The 22231-nt window shown below is 41.0% G+C and overlaps 1 protein-coding gene and 1 pseudogene across 2 annotated transcripts; both read right to left on the bottom strand.

The window, feature by feature from the left end:
• Positions 1 to 391: 391 nt before the first annotated feature.
• LOC125023243 lies at positions 392 to 15894 on the bottom strand (annotated as a pseudogene).
• Positions 15895 to 17685: 1791 nt separating this feature from the next.
• Positions 17686 to 21952, bottom strand: theg (theg spermatid protein). 2 transcript variants are annotated; one of them, XM_047611665.1, is made up of 6 exons: positions 21826 to 21952; positions 20981 to 21051; positions 20835 to 20896; positions 20696 to 20753; positions 19892 to 20018; positions 17686 to 18256 (listed from the first exon to the last, which is right to left on the bottom strand). In XM_047611665.1, exons 2-6 carry the CDS (start codon positions 21040 to 21042, stop codon positions 17948 to 17950), a joined length of 618 nt encoding a protein of 205 aa, XP_047467621.1. In that variant the 5' UTR covers positions 21043 to 21051; positions 21826 to 21952; the 3' UTR covers positions 17686 to 17947. The 2 variants fall into 2 exon arrangements, with proteins under 2 accessions (XP_047467621.1, XP_047467620.1); XM_047611664.1 differs by having other exon boundaries at positions 20696 to 20896.
• Between the last annotated feature and the right edge of the window lie 279 nt (positions 21953 to 22231).

Here is a 22231-nt window from a genome sequence, read left to right on the forward strand (position 1 = left end):
AATGACATGCCCAAAAGAAGTGGAGTACACAGCATCTAATCAGCTACAGGGTTGGTTTGTGTAGTTTCTGCCTCATAATAATGTGGACACTTCCAAGTTTACTGCAGGGGTGTAGGAACTTGACTTGACCTGCAACAAGGCTGATACCAGTAAAAAGGAGCAGAGACATTTTAGGGAGGTTTTAATAGAGGTCTGTTTGGAGTCCAACGATATGGGTACTATGGGTTCTATTATTATGTCTGTTAAGCAGGCAAAACGCTGCTGCCAATATTACAATTAGATTTACGTGCTTCCATTTCAACATCCTTGCTTGATATAAAAGAACAGAGACAAGTTGCATGACTGAAAACTCCAAACACGCCCGTTATGTCGGAGAAATAAGACCAAACTCTGACAAAAACATATGTACAGTTTTAATGTTTCACTTAACTCACTTAGTATAGTTCTGCTCAAATGCACAAACAGTGCAAACTTCAGTCACAGATACGTTCTGTACGCGGCAACAGGCATGGCTCAGACTTTAAAGTTCCAGTGAACAGCGTTTTTTAGCTACAAGAGGGGTCTGACTCAGAGGTACAGTATGTGTTTGCACGGCAACATGAGGTAACATAACTCCACAAAGGCCACAGAGTGTCCCTATCCGAACTGCAACAGTAGAAATACATGCGATATATCAACAGCTACCGGAGGGGGAAAACAAGAGGATAACAAATGCCTCAACACAGTCCATTGTTTTTTTTTTTTTTTTTTTTTTTTTTTGTTTTTAACTCTGAATACTGAGTGAAATACGAGTGAATACTCGTGCACAAACAAAAAAGATAACAAAGCTTGCAGGAACATCTTGAGACGGTTTCGGTAAAATAGCAAAATTCATAAATAACTGTTTGGCGAAACTAGAAAAATTAAACATTATTCTCACATCTGTAAACAAAAAAACAAAAATAAACTGCAGGGTGCAGATCATAATCATTTCAACCACACACAAATAACACAACATCCATAAAAAATAAGTAATCTGTCCATATTTCAGAGGAAAAAGCCAGATCAGCAAATCTTCAAAATCACAACCTAGTTAAATATTTCATCGTAATATGAGTAGCTGGTGTGCAACTAAACATCGTAGGAGATGTAAGGGCCGCAGTCGACAGAGCAGTAGGCGAAATCCACAAAAAGTGACGGAGGAAGCGGTGAGAAGGAAGGAGTCACACTGGAGTCTCCCAACCGGACCGAACTGAGGACGCTTTGAGAAAAGGGATGTTTGGGCAAACTAACCCCCGCTTGGTGTGAGGGTGAGACGGGGGAATGGTCGATGCTGCCGATGCCTGGTATGGAAACAGGACTTTGATGCTGTTTCAGAAATTGAGGGAGTTGAGTTGTATCTGCTGCTGGAGGAATATATGGAGCAGGAGGTTTACTGGCTCCATCTAGCGGTGGATTAAAGTCATTGACGGCGCTGAGCTGCCTGTATGCGAGCTGGACGACGGGCGGTGGCAGAGTTTGGAGAGCTTGAGTGTAGATGATGTGGGGAGGGGTGGGATCTGGGACGGAGGGGGAGAGGGGCATCTTCTCTGGCATTCTGACTGGGAGCAGAGGAGCGTAGTTTTGACAGGAGTACGCGTTCCTGTAACCGTGGTCCTGGTCCTGCAGCTCACTGAGCAAAACAACTTCAGAGAGTTTGATTTCAGGCTTCTCTGGTACCATGAGCTGCTTCCCGCACTGAGATAGAAAGATAAAAAAAAAAAAAATCATTAAAATCACTACTGCTGCTGTCATCTAATTACCAAGCAGCACAAATGCTGTTTTTTTTTTTTTTGTCTTGTTAAATGTTACTTTAATACATGTGAAGTGCTTTTGCTAGAAGCTAATTTCAGCTTTGGGTATGGAGCTCGTGTTCATCATAGTTTCATACCATTAATTTGATTTTAATGCTCCTCTGTGACACACAGGAAGACGGTTTTTATAGCAACACAAATAGTAACACAAATAATACATGAGAGTTGGATTGATTGTTGATAATAATAATAATTAGAAGAAGAAGAAGAATGATGATGATGAACAGATTATTACCAGACTCATTTAAAGGGATAATTCTGTGTTTTTGAAGTGGGGCTGTGGTTCTGTTCAGACTAAATCAGCCTTATCCAACTGGAAACTGAAGTCGTTAAATCTTTTTCTCCAAAGCCACCAGACTCCATTGACAAAACCGCTCATTTTGCCTCTAAGGACACAGGAGTTGTTGGTCTTTCTCCGACAGACTTTTTTTCTTTTAACACATTAATTTCTGATCCGAAGTCATTTGTTAACACAAAAAAGTCACACAATAACACAAACTAACCACTGTGCCCTGCATAATAAAACGGGTTGTTTTTGTGAATAGAGTCTGGTGGAGTATATATAAATATAAAAGCTTCAGTTTTATGATAGAAAAGGCAGCTTGACAGCGGTATAATAGTATAATATACTAAATATGGCCTCCACTTAAACTGATAGAGCTAGAGGAGATAAAAGACTCAGTTACCTCCATAGTAGTTTTCGGGGTCCAGTTGGACAGGCTGCTGTGGGATGGATCAGGAAGATGTTTGAAGAGCCTCTGTTTCACCCTGTAGATCAAACAATGAAATTAAAATCGTAAAAAAAAAAAAAGAAAAGTTACAACAGAGCAAAATAGTTTAATGGAAAGGTGTATTTGTGTGGGCTTACATCTTAATCTGTACCAGGCAGACCATCAGCCCCAGCGCCATTGAAGTCAGAATGATTGGAAGGACAACATAAAGCACCGTCCAGGTTTCCTCAGAGCCTTCACACACACACAAGTTAAATTAAAGACAAGGCAATATAGACTTTTTAATTTTAATTTAAGTATACAGTGTGTGTGTTTAATAAGTGTGTAACGTCTTTACCTATGTGCATATTGGCAGCAGCTCCAGCCTTTCCACTGCCGGCGTCAGTGTTGGCCCGCATGAAGATTTTGTAGTTACCGGGTGGCAGATTCTCCAGAGTGTAGTGGTGAACGTTGCCAGGGACAAATACGCCTGGAAGAACAAGAACAAGAACTGATTGTGATCAGGAACACGCAAGTACTGGGAAAAACTAAATAATGATGTTTTTCACACAGTTTTCGGGAATATACGGTGCACATTATTACGTTTTCTTAATTCGTGACTGTTTTTTTTATTTCACCCGAGGATACAATCAACTGTGCACCTCCATCTTCCAAATACGTTAAGATAAGGCTAAAGTTTATCATTGAGGTTTCATTTCTATTACTGGATTACTTTACCATTAAGGTGATGAGCTTTTTAATGATTATATGTCTAAGTACTGGTTGAATGCACACAGCTGTCTGACTTTGGAGACACACCTGCTCTTATATGATGCTGAATGTGTGTATACTGCATGGGAGTCCTATGAGGTGTTAAAGCTGGTCTGTTCTAGGTAGGTGCTACATTTAAAAACAGTAGAGACAGTAATTGTCAAAATATCACAGAGCTGCATCAGTGCTCAGTACTGATTGTTTATCCATTTTGAAATGAATGCAACTCCATTCAGTGAAATGCAACACTGCTCGGATCCTCTATAATATATGTGTCTCTGCTGGATATGTGACTGGATGTGCGCGTCACTCACTTTCTGTGTTGTTGTTGCTCGTGTAGTAGAGCGTGTAGTTCCGGATGAAACCGCCGAGCAGCTCCACAGGCACGGGACTCCAGCCGAGCTCCACGCTGCCGCTGGAGATGTGCTGCACCGTGACGTTGGGACCCGCTGAGGGCGCTGTGAGAGAGGAAAGACGGAGAGAAGGCAGCGTCGCCACGATGAGTTTCTATTTCACAACAGCTCACAGGTCAGCCGATAGAAAAGTTTGTTCAGTTAAAGATCTGGCCTCATCTGCCAATGAAGATTGAAAAGATCAAGGAGTATTTTTTATTTTTTTTTATAATGACCAAAGATTAATTTGATTGCGTGTGGTGCATAACATCATCATCAGATATGAAGTGGAACGACAAGCCTTAATCAGTCTATTTTAAAGGCCTCTGAGGCAGTGGTGTCAAACTAATTTCAGTTCAGGTGCCACATACAGCTCAGTTTGATCTCAACCTGAAAATAAATAACTCCAAATTGCTCTTTTGTTTTTAGAGCAAATACGTACAAGTACATCATGCAAATGTTTAGTCTAGTAAAGTATAAATTACCCCACCAGAACAAACTTTTTTTTATTGTTCTCACAGCCTTAAGAGCATAAACAAATTTCTGGCCTCTCAGAGTATGTAACAAACTTTACTAATACAGTGCACCATCTAGTGGACAAATTAGGAATAGCAGTTACTTTTACTGAAAAATTGCTGCTCATGTCTTCAGTGCAATTTTGACACTTTGCAAATTTATCCCACGGGCCAGATTTGACCCTCTGCTAGGGCCGGATTTGGTGCCCCGGGCCATATGTTTGACACCCCTGCTCAAAGGGATCCCCCATCCTTAAAGAAACTAAGATTAAAGCTCAACAGGAGCCAGCTACAGTGCATGAGGCGCAGATCACGTACTTCCTTGTCGTGTATAAATCTGCAGGCTCCTGTTCGCCCCTGACACTCGTTGATCGTACATCGCTCTGACAGAAACAGCATAACGCTCCATCGGCCTCACTCCCTCTAAAACAAAGTGAAAAGCATTCATCAGTGATTATCTGGTAGGTTTGTGACCCTGACTGCAATGATTAAAAACATGTTTCACGTGCAGAGCAGCTGTAGGTAGGCAATGCTGCGTTACCTGTGATGACCAGTGTCGTACGGGAACTGTTCAGCTGCTCCCAGTGCAGGACGCCGCTTCCGCTTTTCTCTCTGACAGCGAACCACTCCACAACGAAACTGCTGACCGATCGATTTACTGGCGCTGCCCAACGGACCTCCAAGCTGCTGTCATCCAGCGGCCTTGCAGTGATTTGACTCGGGGGCGGAGGCTCTGCAGACGGGACGAGTTGACAAACATTTCTTAGTAGTTTCTTAGATTACAAGATTTCATCTTTTTTCCTTTATTTATCTGTTGAGTGGAGTTGTGCCTTGCCCACCATTAACTCAAACTAGACACAGCACAAATAACTAATAATATAAATACGTTGTGGAGCGCATACAGTGTATTTAAGGTGTTGATATGTTGTATAATTTGTACCCAAATTATTTTTAGTGTTCTTGTATCTTTGGTGTCCTCATACCACAGGAAAAATTATTTATGATGGAAAATTAGAGGAAAAACTTGCGTGACTGATGGAGAAAATTAACAAATGCAGATACCAACGTTATTTACTTTCTCTTTGTTTTATTTTTTGTTTGTCTTAATTACGGTTGATTCTTGATGCCAAGCAAATCCTATTGTTATGAGGAGAAAAATGACAAAAGAGTCCTTGGATGTCCTCCGCACACCTGCATGAAGTAGGATGATTGTCAGAATTACGTCAACGCGGCGTGGGATGCGGCCCCTCGGTCCCAGATGTGATCTGACAACCGGTTTGTCTGAAGACTTTTGTCATCTACACGTAAAGTTTGTTTTAGAAGGAAACACAAGATTTGTCTTTGCTAATTTATGATTTTGCAGAATTTAGTTTGTTTGTCTAAGACCTGCTGGACGAGGCTGCAGGAACAAACAGAAGCCACCGTGTTGGCTAGTGCCACTATTTGGAGAACGATGTGTCTTCTGTCTTTTGAACTACACTAAAAGTCTGTCTCTGCGAATTGCCCATGAGCGACCCAGACAAATGTCGGACTGGCACGCTGACCTGTTTCAGAGGCTGCTGGAAGCCACACTCTGGCTTCCGGAGAGGCTCCTGCAGAGGTGGAGGCCGTCAGCGAGCAGGAGCAACGTTCGGGAGGTAGAGTCAAGCTGCAGGAAGTGCTTTCATTGTGCAGGTCTCTGCAGCTCCCGTGATCCGTCAGGGCCCGAGTGTTTCCTATACGGCAAGTCACGTTGTAGAAAACAACTCTGCCATTGGCCAGGGAGTGAGACAAGGGCTGAATGAACATGCACACACACACACACACACCAAAAAAACAAAAGAGTCAGACTGAGCTGCTGTGATGGAGGATTTCATCGGTTTCTGTCTCCAGTTTGCAACAGTACGGCAATAAATGAACAACTTCAAGAAGACATAAAAACAAATTAGGGACATTATTGGAGTGAAGATGGTGATTAAAAACTAATGAAAGCTCAAAGATTATTAAACTGTACACCCAAAGTGATAGGCAGGAAACATTAAAGCAGCACTCAAATTCTCACACAGCTCGAGAAACACACACACACACACACACCTTCCACAGCAGAGAGACGAGTCTGTGTCCGTTCCTGCTCGTTTCTTTCACTTGTCTCCAAAACACCGGTGCAGCGGATGGTGCTGGTGGGAAGACAAAAAAATAATAATCTGACAGTTATTGGACTTTCTTAAGAAGCATGTTTTGGTAGTACCATTACTTTCTCCATGTTGCCCCTTAGTGCGTCCTCCTGGTAACATAATAAATACATAATAAATATTATTTTTTATTATACGTCCTGTCAGCTCTCTACTGTCCACTAATAAAATATATCAAGGCGCCACAACCCCTAGCTTTAGAGGGAGTAGCAAGGATTACATGCTTTATTTATTTGAAGGAATAAGGTGAGTTCATCTGGCCTCAGTGGACTGGTGGAAATCAAGCGCAACGTGACTTGCATGAGTCTCCTTGAAGACGTTTTTACCACTTATCCAAGCAGCTTCTCCCATTCTAAACGCCTGGCGCCTATCTGAAACTAGTGAGTAAAAACCTCATACTCATTTAGGCTGGCGTTCACAGCAACAGGCGTTTAGACTTCTACGCGAACAAATGGATGCGTCAAACAGCAGGAACAAATGTCCCTATTGTGGGACAACTAAGGGTTACAATTTATTTTTACTCATTTTTTAGACCCTGGGTTCAAGGTTCAAGGTTCTTTCTATTATCCTCAATGGGGCAAATGGTGTTTAAAATACAAGAAATAGAAAAAACTATTTCGTGACGGTACGAATAAATAAAATAAGTCAATAAATCACCCAAAGTTATTTGAAAGCCTAAATGGCACCGAGAGGAAAGAGTGCTTAAGTATAGTGCGAATGCACCCTCAGTCGCCATTGTTGAAAGTGAAGCAGGAAGTGGAAACTAAAATAGCAAGAATAGCTCGATTTGCCAGACTAACAAGCAAGTATAAATGCCTTGCAGCGGCGCATGCGGCGCGCATAAGTTACGGCTCCCTCAGAACCCTAAATGAGCCTTAATTATCTATATAGTTATCTAACGATGCTGACAGACTCTAAATGAGAAAGGGCCTCCCCCCTGAGAGTTTTCCAGTTTCACAAAGACGGCTGCTTCTTTCACTCCTCTTTCAAACCATCTGTCTTCTCTATCTAAAATGTATTGTCCTCAAAAGAGAGAATGTCCTTTGTCCTTCAGGTGCTGCCAAGTCCTCAACTTAAGACCTGGCTCTGCTCTCTGTACCTATGCACCTGTGTAGCGATTGTTTTGTTTCCTCAGTGAACAAGTCTGCACAAAGCTCGGTGATGCCAGGGGGCTCGTCACTGAGCTTTGCGGTGGGACTACTGTTTTATCATGAGGTGCTGTCACGCTTCCATGCTTTGTATCACCAGATGTGTTCATTCTTACCCGGCAATCTGTGTTGTTGGAGAATGCTGCGTAAATGAGGCCGGATGAGGACATACTCAGAGTATATATGACTGAGAAGACATGCACTGGCAGACCCAGAACCTGACTGCCACAGGACTGCCTGAAACTGCATTTGTCATCACTACGCTATTGTGACTGTCAACTCACCATCCTCTGCTGTCCATCCCTTGTGTGGTTTGCTCCAGGGGCTCCACGGGCTTGCGGGGCCCTGGTAGCGGTGGCGGAGCCTGATCGTGTACAAGGTGTCCGGTCTGAAGAGACAAACATCGAAACTGTAATCCGTCACCGTCACGTTCCTGACCTGAGCGTCGAGCTGTGTGGAGCAGAGGAACAAAGAAGCAATGAATGCATTTTATTCCGCTTTAAGTCTTTTATTTTACTGTTAAGGAATCTTTCGAGCATAGGTCTTCAAGAGGGGGTACGTGACCCCTTGGGGGTCCGCGTAGGCACTGCAGGGGGTCGCAAAAATCTTTGGTTGATTAGACATTTTTTTTAATGTACTTTTTAATTTTCCCCCACAAATTTAAATTTCTTTCACTACACATTGGAGGGATAAGGATAATGTTAAATGCAAAATGCTAACAATGCTACTAGGTTGAGTTTAACATAGAACACATATTCTCTCCATCAGTTTGGGAATTCTTGGCCTGAAAAACGTCTGCTTTAGAGTGTTTGTGTTTTTAATCTACTGGCAGCACTTTCACCTTTCTAAAATTTTAAGTTTTATGAATGGTCTGCTCCATTGACGCATTCTCGACTCACCTGCCCTTCTGCCGTAAACAGAATCTGGGAATTTAAGTGATGGAATTCAGACTCAGCCACCGGAAATTCAGTAAGGGCGCGACTCCAGGTTACTTCTAGACAGCTGGGTGACCCGCGCTTTGCCTTTACACTTTTCACAAGCACTGGAGGCAACATCACTGCGAAAGACATGGAGACAAACGCGAGAATGAAGAGACGAGCTGTGAGAATGGGATGAGTAATTTAGGCATGCAGCCTCACCTTCTTTTCGGCCGGACTGGCACCGACGTTGTGAGGAAATATTCTGGCCTCCACCGTGTGCCGTTACAGTGACGCAAAAGTTAAACCTCACTGATGAGTAATTGAGTCCAATGGTGCAATCGGTGTCAGGCGTGGTGCAGGTGAACTGACGCCTGTTGTGCTACACGTACCCGGAAACACACACAAAAACATATTTCAGCAAATGGTTTCAGATTTTCATCTTTACACAAAATAAAACCTTGGCCACACACACACATAAGACACAAGACTGCTCATATTGTGCATGTCTTGCAGAAATATCTGTCTCATCATCTCTTTTTGCGACAATACGCTACGACTCACAATATTGCTCAGGAGCAAAACTCATGTTTGCGACTGAATTGCTCTCAAATACCGACACCAGCTCAAACATACAATGCAAAAGCACACAGTCAGCTATTGCTCACCCGCCCACTTCATGCAATGATAAAAAGAGAGAAAAGTGGTGACAAAGTTGATGTTATTCAGGAAAATGATACCAAACCACAGGAAACACATGAAAATGCTCTGCGTGTCAAGTTATACAGAAACAAGAAAATACAAGCATTACGTGCTAGATACCAAAGTTACGTCAAAGATTAATCGGATAACATGTTTCCTGTGCTCAGAGGAAATGTTCTTCACTAGCTCAAAAGGCGAAAAGCTTTTCTTTGGATTTAATTTCACTCTCATCAAAAGACAAAATTAAAACTGTTTGTCATCATCTTGCAAGGAAAGCTGTTTACGTACACACTAGAAACTAATGAAACCGTCACCACAGATTTTATTCATTCATGTCCAGCGTTTGTGCTCATTATGGAGCCTAGTTTGTCGAGAAGCTCATGGCTGATGATATTTTTTAACTGCTAGCATTTTTCTTTTTTCTTACCGATAAAATAAAATTGTGTGTCCACCATGTAAGCATCAGCTGAAATGCAATCCTGCAAACTCAGGTCATGCTGTCATGCTGACAAACTTGCCGTTAAGTAAGCTGCATATTCCACCTTTTAGATATCTATAATGATTTAGATTTTTCTTAACAGGTGGCACACTGAGGCATAAAGATGTCTTGATTCTTTCAATTTCAAGCTTTATTCCTCTTATTTGTGATAAGTACTTAAAAGCATAGTTCTATGGGGCGTCTTTTGTTAAGTTACGCATATTCAACTGCATGTTCATGTAAATGATCACATAATTGTTCCTACATTTAGCGCCAAAATACTAAAAAAATTAGAATTTTTCACTTTTCTTTTTATCATATTTGCTAAATGGTAAATCTAAATGTTAAAAGTTAAATTTAAATCTAAATATTAAATCTAAATGTTAAATCTAAATGTAAATATGAATGTTAAATGTTAAATCTAATTCATTAATACACAGGATAAGATGTTACAATCCCTTCTGCCATGATCTGGGCAAAACACATTTAGAAGCCTAGTCCAATTGAAACACCGACCAGCAGACTAGAAGTCAGCTACCAACTAGCAACCAACAAGAAGACACCAGCCAACTAGCCTAGCCAACAGCGTCAGGTAAGAAGTGAAAGGACATGCAACTATGCTTCAACCAACACTTCTCTCCTCTGCCAAGATCTGGAGTAAAACACTAATAGACACCAGCTAACTGGCCTAGCTAAGAGCGACAACTAAGAAGAATTAAATATTAAATCTAGATGTAAATGTTAAATCTAAATGTTAAATGTAGCGCTTGGCAGTTCATCCAAAAGTCTATTTTTTTTGCCTTTAAAAACACTAGTGCTTTTACTCTGCTGCAACATTATTAGTATTGTACTGCTGTTATACTTCTAGTGTTGTATTCTTTTTTTGCATATGTTACACAATGTCTTACATTATTTAAGTTCAAGCTGAACTCTTGAAACACTACATTTAAAATGTGCACGATTTTGCAGGAAATAAACATTGTGTCTCACTTCTGCTTAACTTGAAGAGTGTAGGACGTTGCCGCGGGGTCTCCAGGCTCCCAGCGGCAGGTGACGTTACGTCTTTCTACGAACACGCAGCCAATTAGCCGTGGAGGTCTGGAAAAGGCCTTGTAAGGTGTTGTAGCGGAGAAGGCTGCAGGGAGGAAAGAGGACACAGAGAAGAAGAAGAGGAGAGGACAGTGTCAGAATTAAGATACAAGTTTTCTTTTTATAGTAGTTCTTCATAGTTAAACAATACTTTATTCTAATCGTGTTATTATTTTACTTATTTCTTTTTTTTTTGGTGTTTGAAACACCAATTTCACGTATTTTGTACTATTGTGTCCTCTGTTTGGTTTTTCTGTTGTATTAGCTTGGCTAGATGGTAAATGTTGCCACTACCTCAACATAATTCAGAGTTTATCATAAATAAATTACTTTGATGTCTTGTATTCTTTATGAAGCTATGATTTGAAGTAGGTTTAGGGTGTATTTACACAAGGTATTGGTATTGTGTTGGTATTGTATCCGTATTGCAGATACCAGCCTGAATCTTTGGAAAGAAAACCGGTGGTAACGAACATCACTAGTTTTAGGTTTGATCGCAGCTTATTCTGCTACACGTAAACCTGTTGTCCTCATTAGTGGACGCTTTAGTCTGCCATCTAGTGGCAGTAAAGGGTCATTCATTCTTCAGACGTTCACAGGACAAAAGTTTGTGGACGTTGAACTTCATTGGTCTGTTTTTGCTCAGCCATGTTCGGGTATTAAAATAAACAGTTTTATATTTTATCACACATTGGGTGACTTTATTATAATATAAATAATAAGATAATCCCAGTGTCCAAATATGATTGTATATTTATATGTTTTCCAGAAACTACTACTTCCTGTTGAAAGATGATGCTTAGTTTTTATACATCTTAGGTCCTACTGATCCCAAACAATGTGGAGAAATTAAAAACCAAATAAAAGCTCGGGTCCCAGGAGGGTGACGAAATGTTTGGTTTGATTTTTACACTATTAGATAGTTAGCCAGTTAATGAGACAGATGAGGATTTGGATTCAGCTTTGCAAGATGCATTTTACTGACGGGAAATATGTAATATAATAAAACTAAAAGAAATTGACTGGAAATGGAAACAACAATATCTCTTAGTTGCAGCATATCAGCACTTGTGATTGTTCTGCCACATGGATATACAGGATTCAGATTCCAATAGATTTCACCAGAAGTGTTGACAAGGCAGCACAGGATGTTTATCTGGATCTGACTCACAATTCAATGTATTTGATGCTCACCACCACAGTTTTGTGTTTCTTCCTACGCGCTGATTATTAATTGTTTTTCTTCAGTTGATTCACCTCTCCAGGACAGACTTTAGTAGCAGGGAATTCTTTTGTTGTCAGGTTATAACCTGATAATACTAGTCTTTACAAGCTCGGACAAATATGGAGCTGCTAATTCACATGTTGGCTACTATTATTTTAGTTTGGTGCATGTAGTGAAATCAGATGATGATTCACATCTGCTTACTCAGCAACAGACAAGTATATAAAGAAAGATTACCCAAGTAATTCCTTCAGTCTGCCTTCTTATTAGATTTGGTTTTTGGGTTTCTTTTTTATCACTAAGGGGTAAACGAGATATCTTCTTACCTGCTCCTCTTAAAAAAAAGGAACAGAAGAACAGAATGCGAGAAAGAGACATTAGGACGATTTACCAGAACACAAAAAGATACAGTCAAATTACAGCCAAATTAAGATGCAAAAAACATCTCTGAAAAGGCTGAAGCTACAGCCAAAACTTGGCAGCAGATGAGAAGACATCTCATTTCCCCCTGTCTGATTAAAAAAAAATTAAAAAAAAGAAACTCAAAAACTATAAACATTACCCAAGGCAAATCCAGCCCCCAGCAGGCAGGTCCACACTCCAGCCAGACTCCGCTCCATGAATGCAGACTCGTCACGAGGACTCTGCCAACTGCAAAGAGTTTAGACATTCTTCAGCGGTTGGTCCTCAAGGAAAACCGGTTTCACTTCAACATTTCCAAAGCAGAACTGTCGTTTGGCATGGAGAGCACAGGGGAACTGTATCAGACGTTGCACTGAGGGAGTGATGTGTGTAAATGTTGCGTAAAAGTATGCATGTTGCTGTGCTTGATTTTCTAAGAGCTCAGTGGGTTGGTATAAGTATAAAGCAGCCAAAAGTTTTCTTTCTAATACTAGTGGAAGTGAAGCACTATTAGGTGCACCTGTCAAATCTAAATCAAAAGCTCTTGTATACTTCAGAGGTGTTTCAGCAAATAGTTTTTAGGGCGATTGGTTAAAGCACACAATTAATGGTTGTGCTGCAAAATGCATGATATGCAAATTTATCTAATGACAGCTATAATATTATTGACAAATATACTACATTAATATGTATTTTTATGTGTTACAATCTTCAGTTGAAACTAATTAGATGATAAATATCATAAAAAAAAAAAAAATGTCTAGTCAACCAAACGTTTTGTGCCTCCCCCCGCAGTAACTCCGTGGACCCCCTGTGGGTCGCAGACCCCCTGTTGAAGACCTATATCATAAAGTATAGCATCCTGAATATATTTGTATGCAGCTAAAGTAGAAGTACTACAGTCATCATTCATTTTATAGTATCAGAAGTAAAGCAGTATTGGGGGCATTTCTGAAGTATTATTCATTCATATAGTGTTGACGACTTATCATTGAGTCTTGTATTCACATGCATTATCCAGAGACGAATTCTAAACCTAATGCATTCAAGTGATGACAGGTATACTACAGAGTACTCTACAAATCAACTCTTTCACCAGAGCGTGACTCAACAGAGGACAACAATGCCCTTAAAATGATTACTCAGCAGTTCAAACGTCATCTAAAGGATGAAGGATACTCATCTGACAACAAGACAGGTGGTCTGGAGTAAAGGAAGCCAGTTAAACATGAACATGCCACCCTGGCTCATTTGAACGAAAGCCTTTAATTGCAGGTGAATATTGGGTCTTTAACAGGTGCTAATCAGATGAGTTTCATGTGGTCATCTCCCACAGACGTTCTGAAATAAAAACTTAAACCCCTCACCAGAACTGAAGGAGCCACTCTACGAAGCTTCGTCAAGAAACATCAAGTAAGTCCAGCTAGCTTTGTTTTAGCTTTGTTAAAGGCTCATGTTTCCCTCTGTTGGTCAAGAGTGGCAAAGACCGTGAAGGTTCTAAGTCATCCAGGTCATGGTATATATCCAAAAGGCATTTAAAAAAGGGCGACTTGTAGAGTTTTGAGAAGACGTTTTGCCGCTTGTTCGATTAGCTTCTTCAGTTCTAAGACTGGTAGGAAACTGAGGTTTAAATAGGAAACTGTGGGTAAAACCCATCAGAAATGTGCCATCGTTACGTCAAAATCTTAGCCAGAGAAGACAGATAGTTTGAGAGAAGAGTAAAGGAAAGCCATCTATGTCAGACTGGAAAAAACTTCTACTATCAGATATAATCTGCCATCAATTTACAATACAGTCCTCCTTTATGGCAATTAGTGGCACAAATTTCTGGTTCCTACAGAAACAAGTCTAACAAGTTTCCAATGGGTTTTTACCCACAGAGTTTCCTATTATAATAGTAAAAAGAATAATAATAATGCATTGGTTTTATACAGTGCTTTTCCATTTTAGATGCTCAAAGCGCTTACAATTGAATGTATTATTCATTTACTCACACAGTCACACCCTGGTAGTGGTAAACTACCTCAGTAGTCACAGCTGCCCTGGGGCAGACTAACGAAATGTGACTGGCAATTCCAACCACCACCAAAAACCGCACACTAACAGGCATACACCCGGGAGCAAGGTGGGTTAAGCGTCTTGCCCAAAGACACGACGAACAGACTAGGGATGGGGTGTAATCGAACCACCAACCTTTCGGTTATTGGATGACTGATCTATCCCTGTATTTACTTGATATCGGATCGATATCAAGTAAATACAGGGCTGCCGATACCCTTTTCTTGAAATGTCATGATCATTGAATGAACTTTGTAAAAAATTGCTCAGAGAGGGAAACGTTGGCTCATTCATTTTCCACCACAAAAGTGAGTTTGAATCCTGCGTAACTGTCTTCAATTTTCGTGTACGGACGCATTTCAATAACTGCATCAGCACCAGCTGTGCGATGTCTGCCGTGATGCCAAGATTTTGCTACAGGTGGAGATGGAGAAGCTCCTGACGCGCACAGAACTGTAGAGAAGCTGCGCTCGCGTGGGCTCTGGAGAGTATAGAAAATAAACTGTAGCAAAAGCATAGATTTCTTCACGCAAGTATCGATCAAATATCGATATTATCATTGATATCGATTTTTAGATCGATACGCCGAGACCTACTAGTTGCCCTTTTTTTAAAAGTCTTTTGGTTAGAGGAGGAAACATCAGGTCCTGTGGTCTTTTGTGGGTTGGCCTGGGTGTCTTGTTGTTTAGTTTATTTGACCGATTCATCTTGTTTCTTTGAGTGTTTCAGTCATTTAATCATAATAAATCACAGTTTAAAGCAACTTCCGACTCTGTTCGATCCCCGTGAGCCAGTCAAGGTGGTGTAACCAGACGACTGAGAATCACAGACGTGATTATTGCTCATATAGAACTTTCAACATTCAACTGTGGACGGTGACTACCTGAAACTCACATGACTAGAAACACTCAATTGCGACTAGGTGGCGAGGACTTTTCCAGATATATATATATTTTTTAAATAAAGTAAAAAAAAGAAAGTGAAATAACTTACTTTACTAGAAGACCACCTCTCCCTCTACTCGTTGCGCTGGGTTATTGCTTAATTCATTTAGTATTTAGAAATCTCAAGTTTTCTTAATTAAAAAAAAAAACAACAACAAAAAAACAAAAAACGTAACGAGACATGAAACACGAGTTGATGGTAAAACAGTCACTGAAAGCGAATGAATGACAAATGCTAAGATCAGTGTGAGGGGGAAAGACTTGACACAAATAGTTCACTAAGTATATATCTATAAGTATATGGTATGTATATATATTATATAAGTATATAGCGTATTTCCCTGCATCGTGTTAACTACCCCCGATTGATACAAAGTTAAAGCGCTGAAATATTTAGGTCAAAACTTACCGCGCTGAGCAGCAACAACATGCGCCGCACCGACTCCTTCCGAGGTGATTACGCAAATAAAGCCATGCAATCTCTCAGCTCATAATAAACACATCTGTACTCGCAGCTGTGTGTCAGAACTAGAGTCCACGGGGCTGTACGTGATGGTTCACAACCTGAGGTTCGCGGTCCCTGGAGGGTCGCAGAAAGTTTACTTTCGAGGTCATGAATGATCTTCACTTTCATCTGGTGTGACTTGCATTTGCACAACAAAGGTTGCAAGGCAGACACCGTCTTCACGTCTTTAATTTGTGTTAATGATCTTTCATCATTCTGCCACTGAGCTGAGTCACTGGTGGCTCCATCTCTTGACAGCAGTAAGATGACAACTAAGAAGTGAATGATATGTGACGGGATGAGAGGCTACAGGATGTCTCAAAGCAATTTTAGCGGTAGTCGATATCTCCCTTGCTGTCTGCTTTATTCGATGTCACATGGTGCAGGCATCGAGTTTACACATGAGCACTTGGTAGCTTTTTAGAAAGCTATTACACCGAGGTGCGCAGGGCATTTATGAAGACATTCCAGAGAAAACTAATAATCTTGTAACCGGTGGCATCTCCTGCCAAATCTCTAAGTGGTTTGCTGAGGATGATTAAAGGTACAGGCACACCAAAGGCATGAAGAAATCTAGTCTAGTGTGTGGTAAATCTAAAAAATAAAAATAAAAAAAAGATTTGTATTTTAAATCATAGCATTCGTAAAGAATACAAATAAATCAGTAATTTATTTATTTATTTTAAACTCGGAAGTATACTGAGGTAGTGGCCTCATTTACTATATAGCCGAGCTAATACAACAACAGAAAAAACAGAGGACAATAAAATATATATATATTTTTTTAACTATTAAGCACAACTATAAAAATGACTATGAAAATTTGCATCTGACACTGTGCTCTCCTTGTCTTCTCATCATAAATGCCTCGTATTCTGTGTTGTGGTTTAACCTGAGATGATTCACAAGGTTTGTTGTGTTGCCACAACTTAATATTTCAGTTACTTTCCACTGTGTTCCTGCATTACCTTGAATGACTGAAGCATCGAAAGTATCGATATTTTGACTTGAGAAGTCCTGGTATTAGAAGTATCAACATCATCCTCACATCATTACTTGGAACTCGATTAAAAGTCAGGGAGAAGGGTTTGCCTTAAGGCAGGGTTTAAAAACCTCAACTGATCCTGCAGAGCGGATGTGCCACGGCAGTTTGTTCCAAAGCCTAGGGGCTCAGTCAACTTTGTTTTCGTTTTGAGGGTTATCAGTAGAAGCTGAATAGAACATCTCAGATATCTGTCAGGGGCGTGGATACAGAGGAGCTCAGTCAAGTACTGGGAATGTTGGGCCGTTAAGAGCTTTTAAAACAAATAATAAAAATGTATTGCAAAAACAACCAGGAGCCAGTGTAGCAAAGCTAGGATAGGTGATATGTGGTCATGCTTACATTTGCCAGTGGGTAGACAGGCAGCTGCCTTTTGCACTAGCTGCAGACGGTGCAAGAATGAGTGGTTTAGTCCAAAAACACAGTGAGTTACGGTAGTGTGTCAATAAAAGCATGGATTACAGTCTCAAGATCTTCACGTGGCAGGTAACCGTTTACTTTCGAGTCAAGTGTCTATGAGAATGACCCAGGTGATTTTTCCAAAGGGTTGTGGGAACAGTAGTCGAAGGGAATATATCCTGATACTGACTGTACTATACTCAGAGGTGCACAGACCGTCTACTAAGTGACTAACACTGTGATTCAACGTAGTTTGAACAAATGACAGGGCATCGCTAAAGTGGAAAAAACACTCAGGAATGCCATATTTTAACATAGCACAAGCTATATCCTGGTCACATGATGTCTGATGCCTTAATTAAGAACTAAATGAGCAAGAGAAGTGTACTGTTTTACCCAGGAGTATTTTTATATAGCACAGCAAATAAAAGCTCTTTCAAACGGAAAATATCTCAACGACTCTCCAAATGTGTGGTGTCCTTTTTCCTATTTTGAGCTACATTTGCGAGGCAGTGGTCGACAGAGCTGTTGTATTCGAGGGGAGGGTCTGGCCGAGCGGGCCGTCCGGCTTACGACGTATGGGTCATATCCCTCAAAGAGAGCCTTCCTCTCTTTGGGACTGGACAGATCAAGAAGTCTCTCGCTGGCTACGTGGTTTCTTGCTGATCTGGAAACAGGCCAGCACACAGAGCGCTCCCCTTCGAACTTGGGATGGTCGTGCTTTGGTGCTGGTGAGACGAACAATTAAACAAGTAAACAATATGTTTGGAACACGAAACGACGGTAAATGAAGACTCACTGGCCAGCAGCTCTATGTGTGCAGTCGCTTTGGAGGGCGAGTGGGCGGGGGGTGCAGGTTTAGGTTTGTGGCCGGGTCCTTCTAGAAGTCTTCTCTTCGGCTGGGCGAGCTGGCAAATCCGCGAAGTGGCGATCGCCGTCTGCGTCGCTCTGCCCAACTGCAGTCACAGTGGAGGTCATAAGATTGTATTAAACACAAAAAGGCACAATGTCAGAGAGGCAGGACAGATATTCAAGATCTCCTGGGGGTAACTTTTAACCCCAGACTTTTAATCTAGAAAAAAAGTCATTAGTGCATAAGAAAAAGTGTACAATGGAACAAAAATATAAATATAACAATGTAAACAACACAACAACAGTGGAAACTAAAGCCAGTAACAGTAGTCAGTTGTAACAGTGAGGCTGCAGTTGCGTGTAGTTGTCTTCTGTCCCGAGTACCAACACATTTCAACAATGGCATCAGTACCAGCTGTGCGATGCTGATGTGATGCTAGGACTTGAGTGTCAAACTTTTACTACAGAGAAGCTCCTGCAGTGCACAGACTTGGAGAGAAGCTGGGATCATGTGAACTCTGTGAGGAGTTATTTACTGGACGTATTGAAGAGAAACTGTAACAAAAGTATCGATCTCAGAACGCTCGTATCGATCCTACCGATATTTAGACTGATACACCCAGCCCTACTGTAGGCTAAGTGTGTAGGTTACGGTGTCTATGCACCACAGTACCCTAAATGAGAAACCAGCTTAGGAACAACTGAAAAAACATAAACAACAGCACAAGGTGTTGAGCTGGCCTCCGAATTCACTAAACCCCAAACTGATCAAGTATCTGTGGAATGCACCATGGAGGCGCCTCCACTAATAACATCCTGACACCACAGGACTCAGAAGGCCCATGTCCATTCTCTGATGAGTCACAACTGTTTAGGAGGCACAAGGGAGACCTACACAATATTACGATCATAATGTTATGCCTGATCGGCTAAACCTAACCCTTTATGTCAATATCGTTAAGACCTCATAGGACTCCCATATACACTACGGGTCAAAAGTTTTAGAACTCCAACATTTCTTTCTTTTTTTTATTGAAATACATGCAGTTTAATGTCTCATTTTACTCTGAAATGAAAGCGTAGACCAAATAAACAACTGAAGTTAAGAAAAAAATCAATATATAACCCAAAATATATTCTAAACCTTTGACTTATCAAAGTAACCATCTTTGGCTGATTTAACACGCAAACACACTTGTGACATTCTTTCTTTCTAAAATCAAATATTTTTCAGAGTGTTCTTCCCAACTTTGTTGCAGAAGTTCCCAGAAATGTGTGGCACTTGTAGGGTGCTTTGCTTTCACTCTTCTGTCCAATTAATCACAAACCAGCTCCATGAGGTTAAAGTCTAGAGACTGGACCATGGTCCACTCCATGTTTTCAAGCATGTTTTTATCCTGAGGTAGTTCTGGTATGGCTTGGACTAAAGTTTTGGGCCATTATTTTGCTGTGGGATGAAGCCCTGACCAACTACACCAGAGGAGACTGCGTGCTGTTCTAAAACTTTTGACTGGTAGTGTAGTGCATACAGTTTAGGAGATAACATAGACATCCGAAAGCAAAATGTAAAACTGTAAAAAACTTTCGAAATGAGTCTAAAAGGCAACAACAGATGGTGACAAAATACCAACCAAAGTTGTAAAAAACAACTGCATGTTAAGTTCAGGCTATGAAAATACCAGACATGGTGACACACCACACATCCAACAGTTTATCAGGAAATGCTTTGTGTTACTCACAGGCACCAGCAGTGGGCGTTCCGTTTTCCAGCCAGCTGCAGTCCCCCGAGGTTGAGCCAGGCAACACAACCGTTCCGATGCAACAGCCCTGAGAGCCCATTCACTCACCTCCCATATGGGAGAGACTCTGAGACGTGGAGGAGGGGGGAGGGGTGAGTACGAAAACGTATCTAACTCATTAAAACATATGTTCACTTTAAAAAAAAAAAAAAAAACTGGAGACCATTGAACAAACAAAGCAGAGTCTTCCTCATGAAAACACTGCTCCATAGCGCTAATGGTGGTCAGGAATTTAAAAAGGACACATTTAGTGAGTGGAGTTTCCTCTAATTTCCAATTACATGAGCCCCATTGAAAATCTGTGGTGGATTATGAAAAGGTCTGCTTCAAATCGCAAACCAAAGAATTTAGAAGAATTGAAAGTAGTAATTCAAGAAGAATGGGACAAGTTTACCGCTCAACAGCGTGGAAGGCTCGTGGGGAACATGCCGGCCAGGATTAGAGCTCTACTGCTGGAGAGCTAAATATTAATTTGATGATGTGATGGCTTATTTATTTTTTGTTCAGGTTTGAACACAGGTTTGTTGACTTTGATACCGACAATGCTGAGAACTGACATATTGAAACGGTCAAGAATTTAGTTTTGTTAGTTTTTCTTGAAAACAACAAAATAAATACAATGCAGCCACACTTTTTGAAACCCCAAAAATATTTTTCCACAAATATTTCATGATGATATTTGAGATTGTGTAAAAGTTTAAGGGTGTCTGACAACAGCACCGTGTAAGTACAAAAAATATTTACGTGACTTGAGTGTAGAACTTTTTGCCTCTGCACAGGTTCGACCAGCGAGGCGTTAACTCTGTTGGAAACAAAACAAACAAATAAAACAAACAAAAGAACAGCAGAGAAGAGGTTTGTAAACAGGAAAAGACCGGTGCACCGATCTCAGTGGTGGATGCTCTCCTCTCTGGTGGCAGCTCATCCAGCCAGTAAACAGACCGACTGGAAGACAGAAAAGAGGTCCGCTGAGAAGGAGAGGTGGTGTAGGGGACACCGAGGTGGAGACAAGGTGGGCTGATGGCCTACCGATCTGGATATCTAAGTCGGTTGGGTTTGGGGTGGGCGAGCTGCTGCATCCGAGTCGCCATGGAAACAAGCTAGTAAGCAGACACATTGTTAGATTGCAGCTAAAATGATCTGTTATTAGAATAACGCACAAACAAGGGATTCTTCTTTTAGAAGGATTCAGAGACAGTGACAGTTCTTCTTGCTAGTGCTCTGTCTGTGCGTTACATTAGTCACTCTCATCTGTTCCACATCGTGAAATGCATTACACAACTCCAAAAAATAAAATAAAAAAGGTTGTCCGCATTTTGGTTCGAACAGAATAGATAATTATAATACAGCGTATGCATTGACGCCACCGCCCCCCCGCGGCCACGCCCTCCGAGTGGCAAAAGCACAGAATGAAATGTATTCGTAAATACAGCCAGACCAGGAAAAATGTGGATTATCAGATCAAATTAGGGACAATTGGACTCGACAAAGATCCAAAATAACTAGTATGGATTTGGAAAAGTGGACTAACCTCAGTTTCATTTAGTTTAAGTTAGATTTAGGTAATTTCATCATGATAAATGTAGCTTAATAAAAGATGCTAACGCTAAAATCTCCGACTGCTTTTCAAATCAAAAATGTTGGTACAGTCAATCGCATTACAGCTATTGACCTTTTTTTAAAATTAGTTTTACAATTTAGACGGTCCATCAAGGCCTATGATCCACACTAATGCTGCTAACCTCCATGTTCAACTGTCACTTTTTGCCACTCAGTGGCCGTAACCACGGTGACTTCGCTGGCTGTGACGTCACGTGCATACTCTCCGCGTACTCTCTAACTGAAGTTTTATATAAACAGTCAATGGTTTTTACCTGTCCAGCCGTTATAAACTCCCTGTGGTGACACCGACTGTTGCTGGTTGCTATGGTATCAGATGACACCAAAGATCCTCCTCATTCATCCTGTGCAGGGTGAGTTTCACCTGCTGCTGTTCACAAACATTTCTTACTTACCAACAATAGTTAAAGAGATCAAATCTACAGGGAGAGATGACCAACAGCCACAGACACTGAACTAAAAGTCTAATTTCCTGTGTTGGTATTGTAATCCGAGTACAGAGATTTGGGGTCAGAGTGAACTGTCCTTCTCAGTTGAACAATGTTTATTTATATAATGGTAGGAACAGTTGGAGGGCGTTATGTAGAAACAATAAAAGACAGACATGGAGAGATAATAAGAAGGGCCACTGTGGCATGAAATATAGAACAGCTTCAATAA

Source organism: Mugil cephalus, chromosome 17 (genome assembly GCF_022458985.1).
Source record: "Mugil cephalus isolate CIBA_MC_2020 chromosome 17, CIBA_Mcephalus_1.1, whole genome shotgun sequence".
NCBI lineage: Eukaryota > Metazoa > Chordata > Actinopteri > Mugiliformes > Mugilidae > Mugil > Mugil cephalus.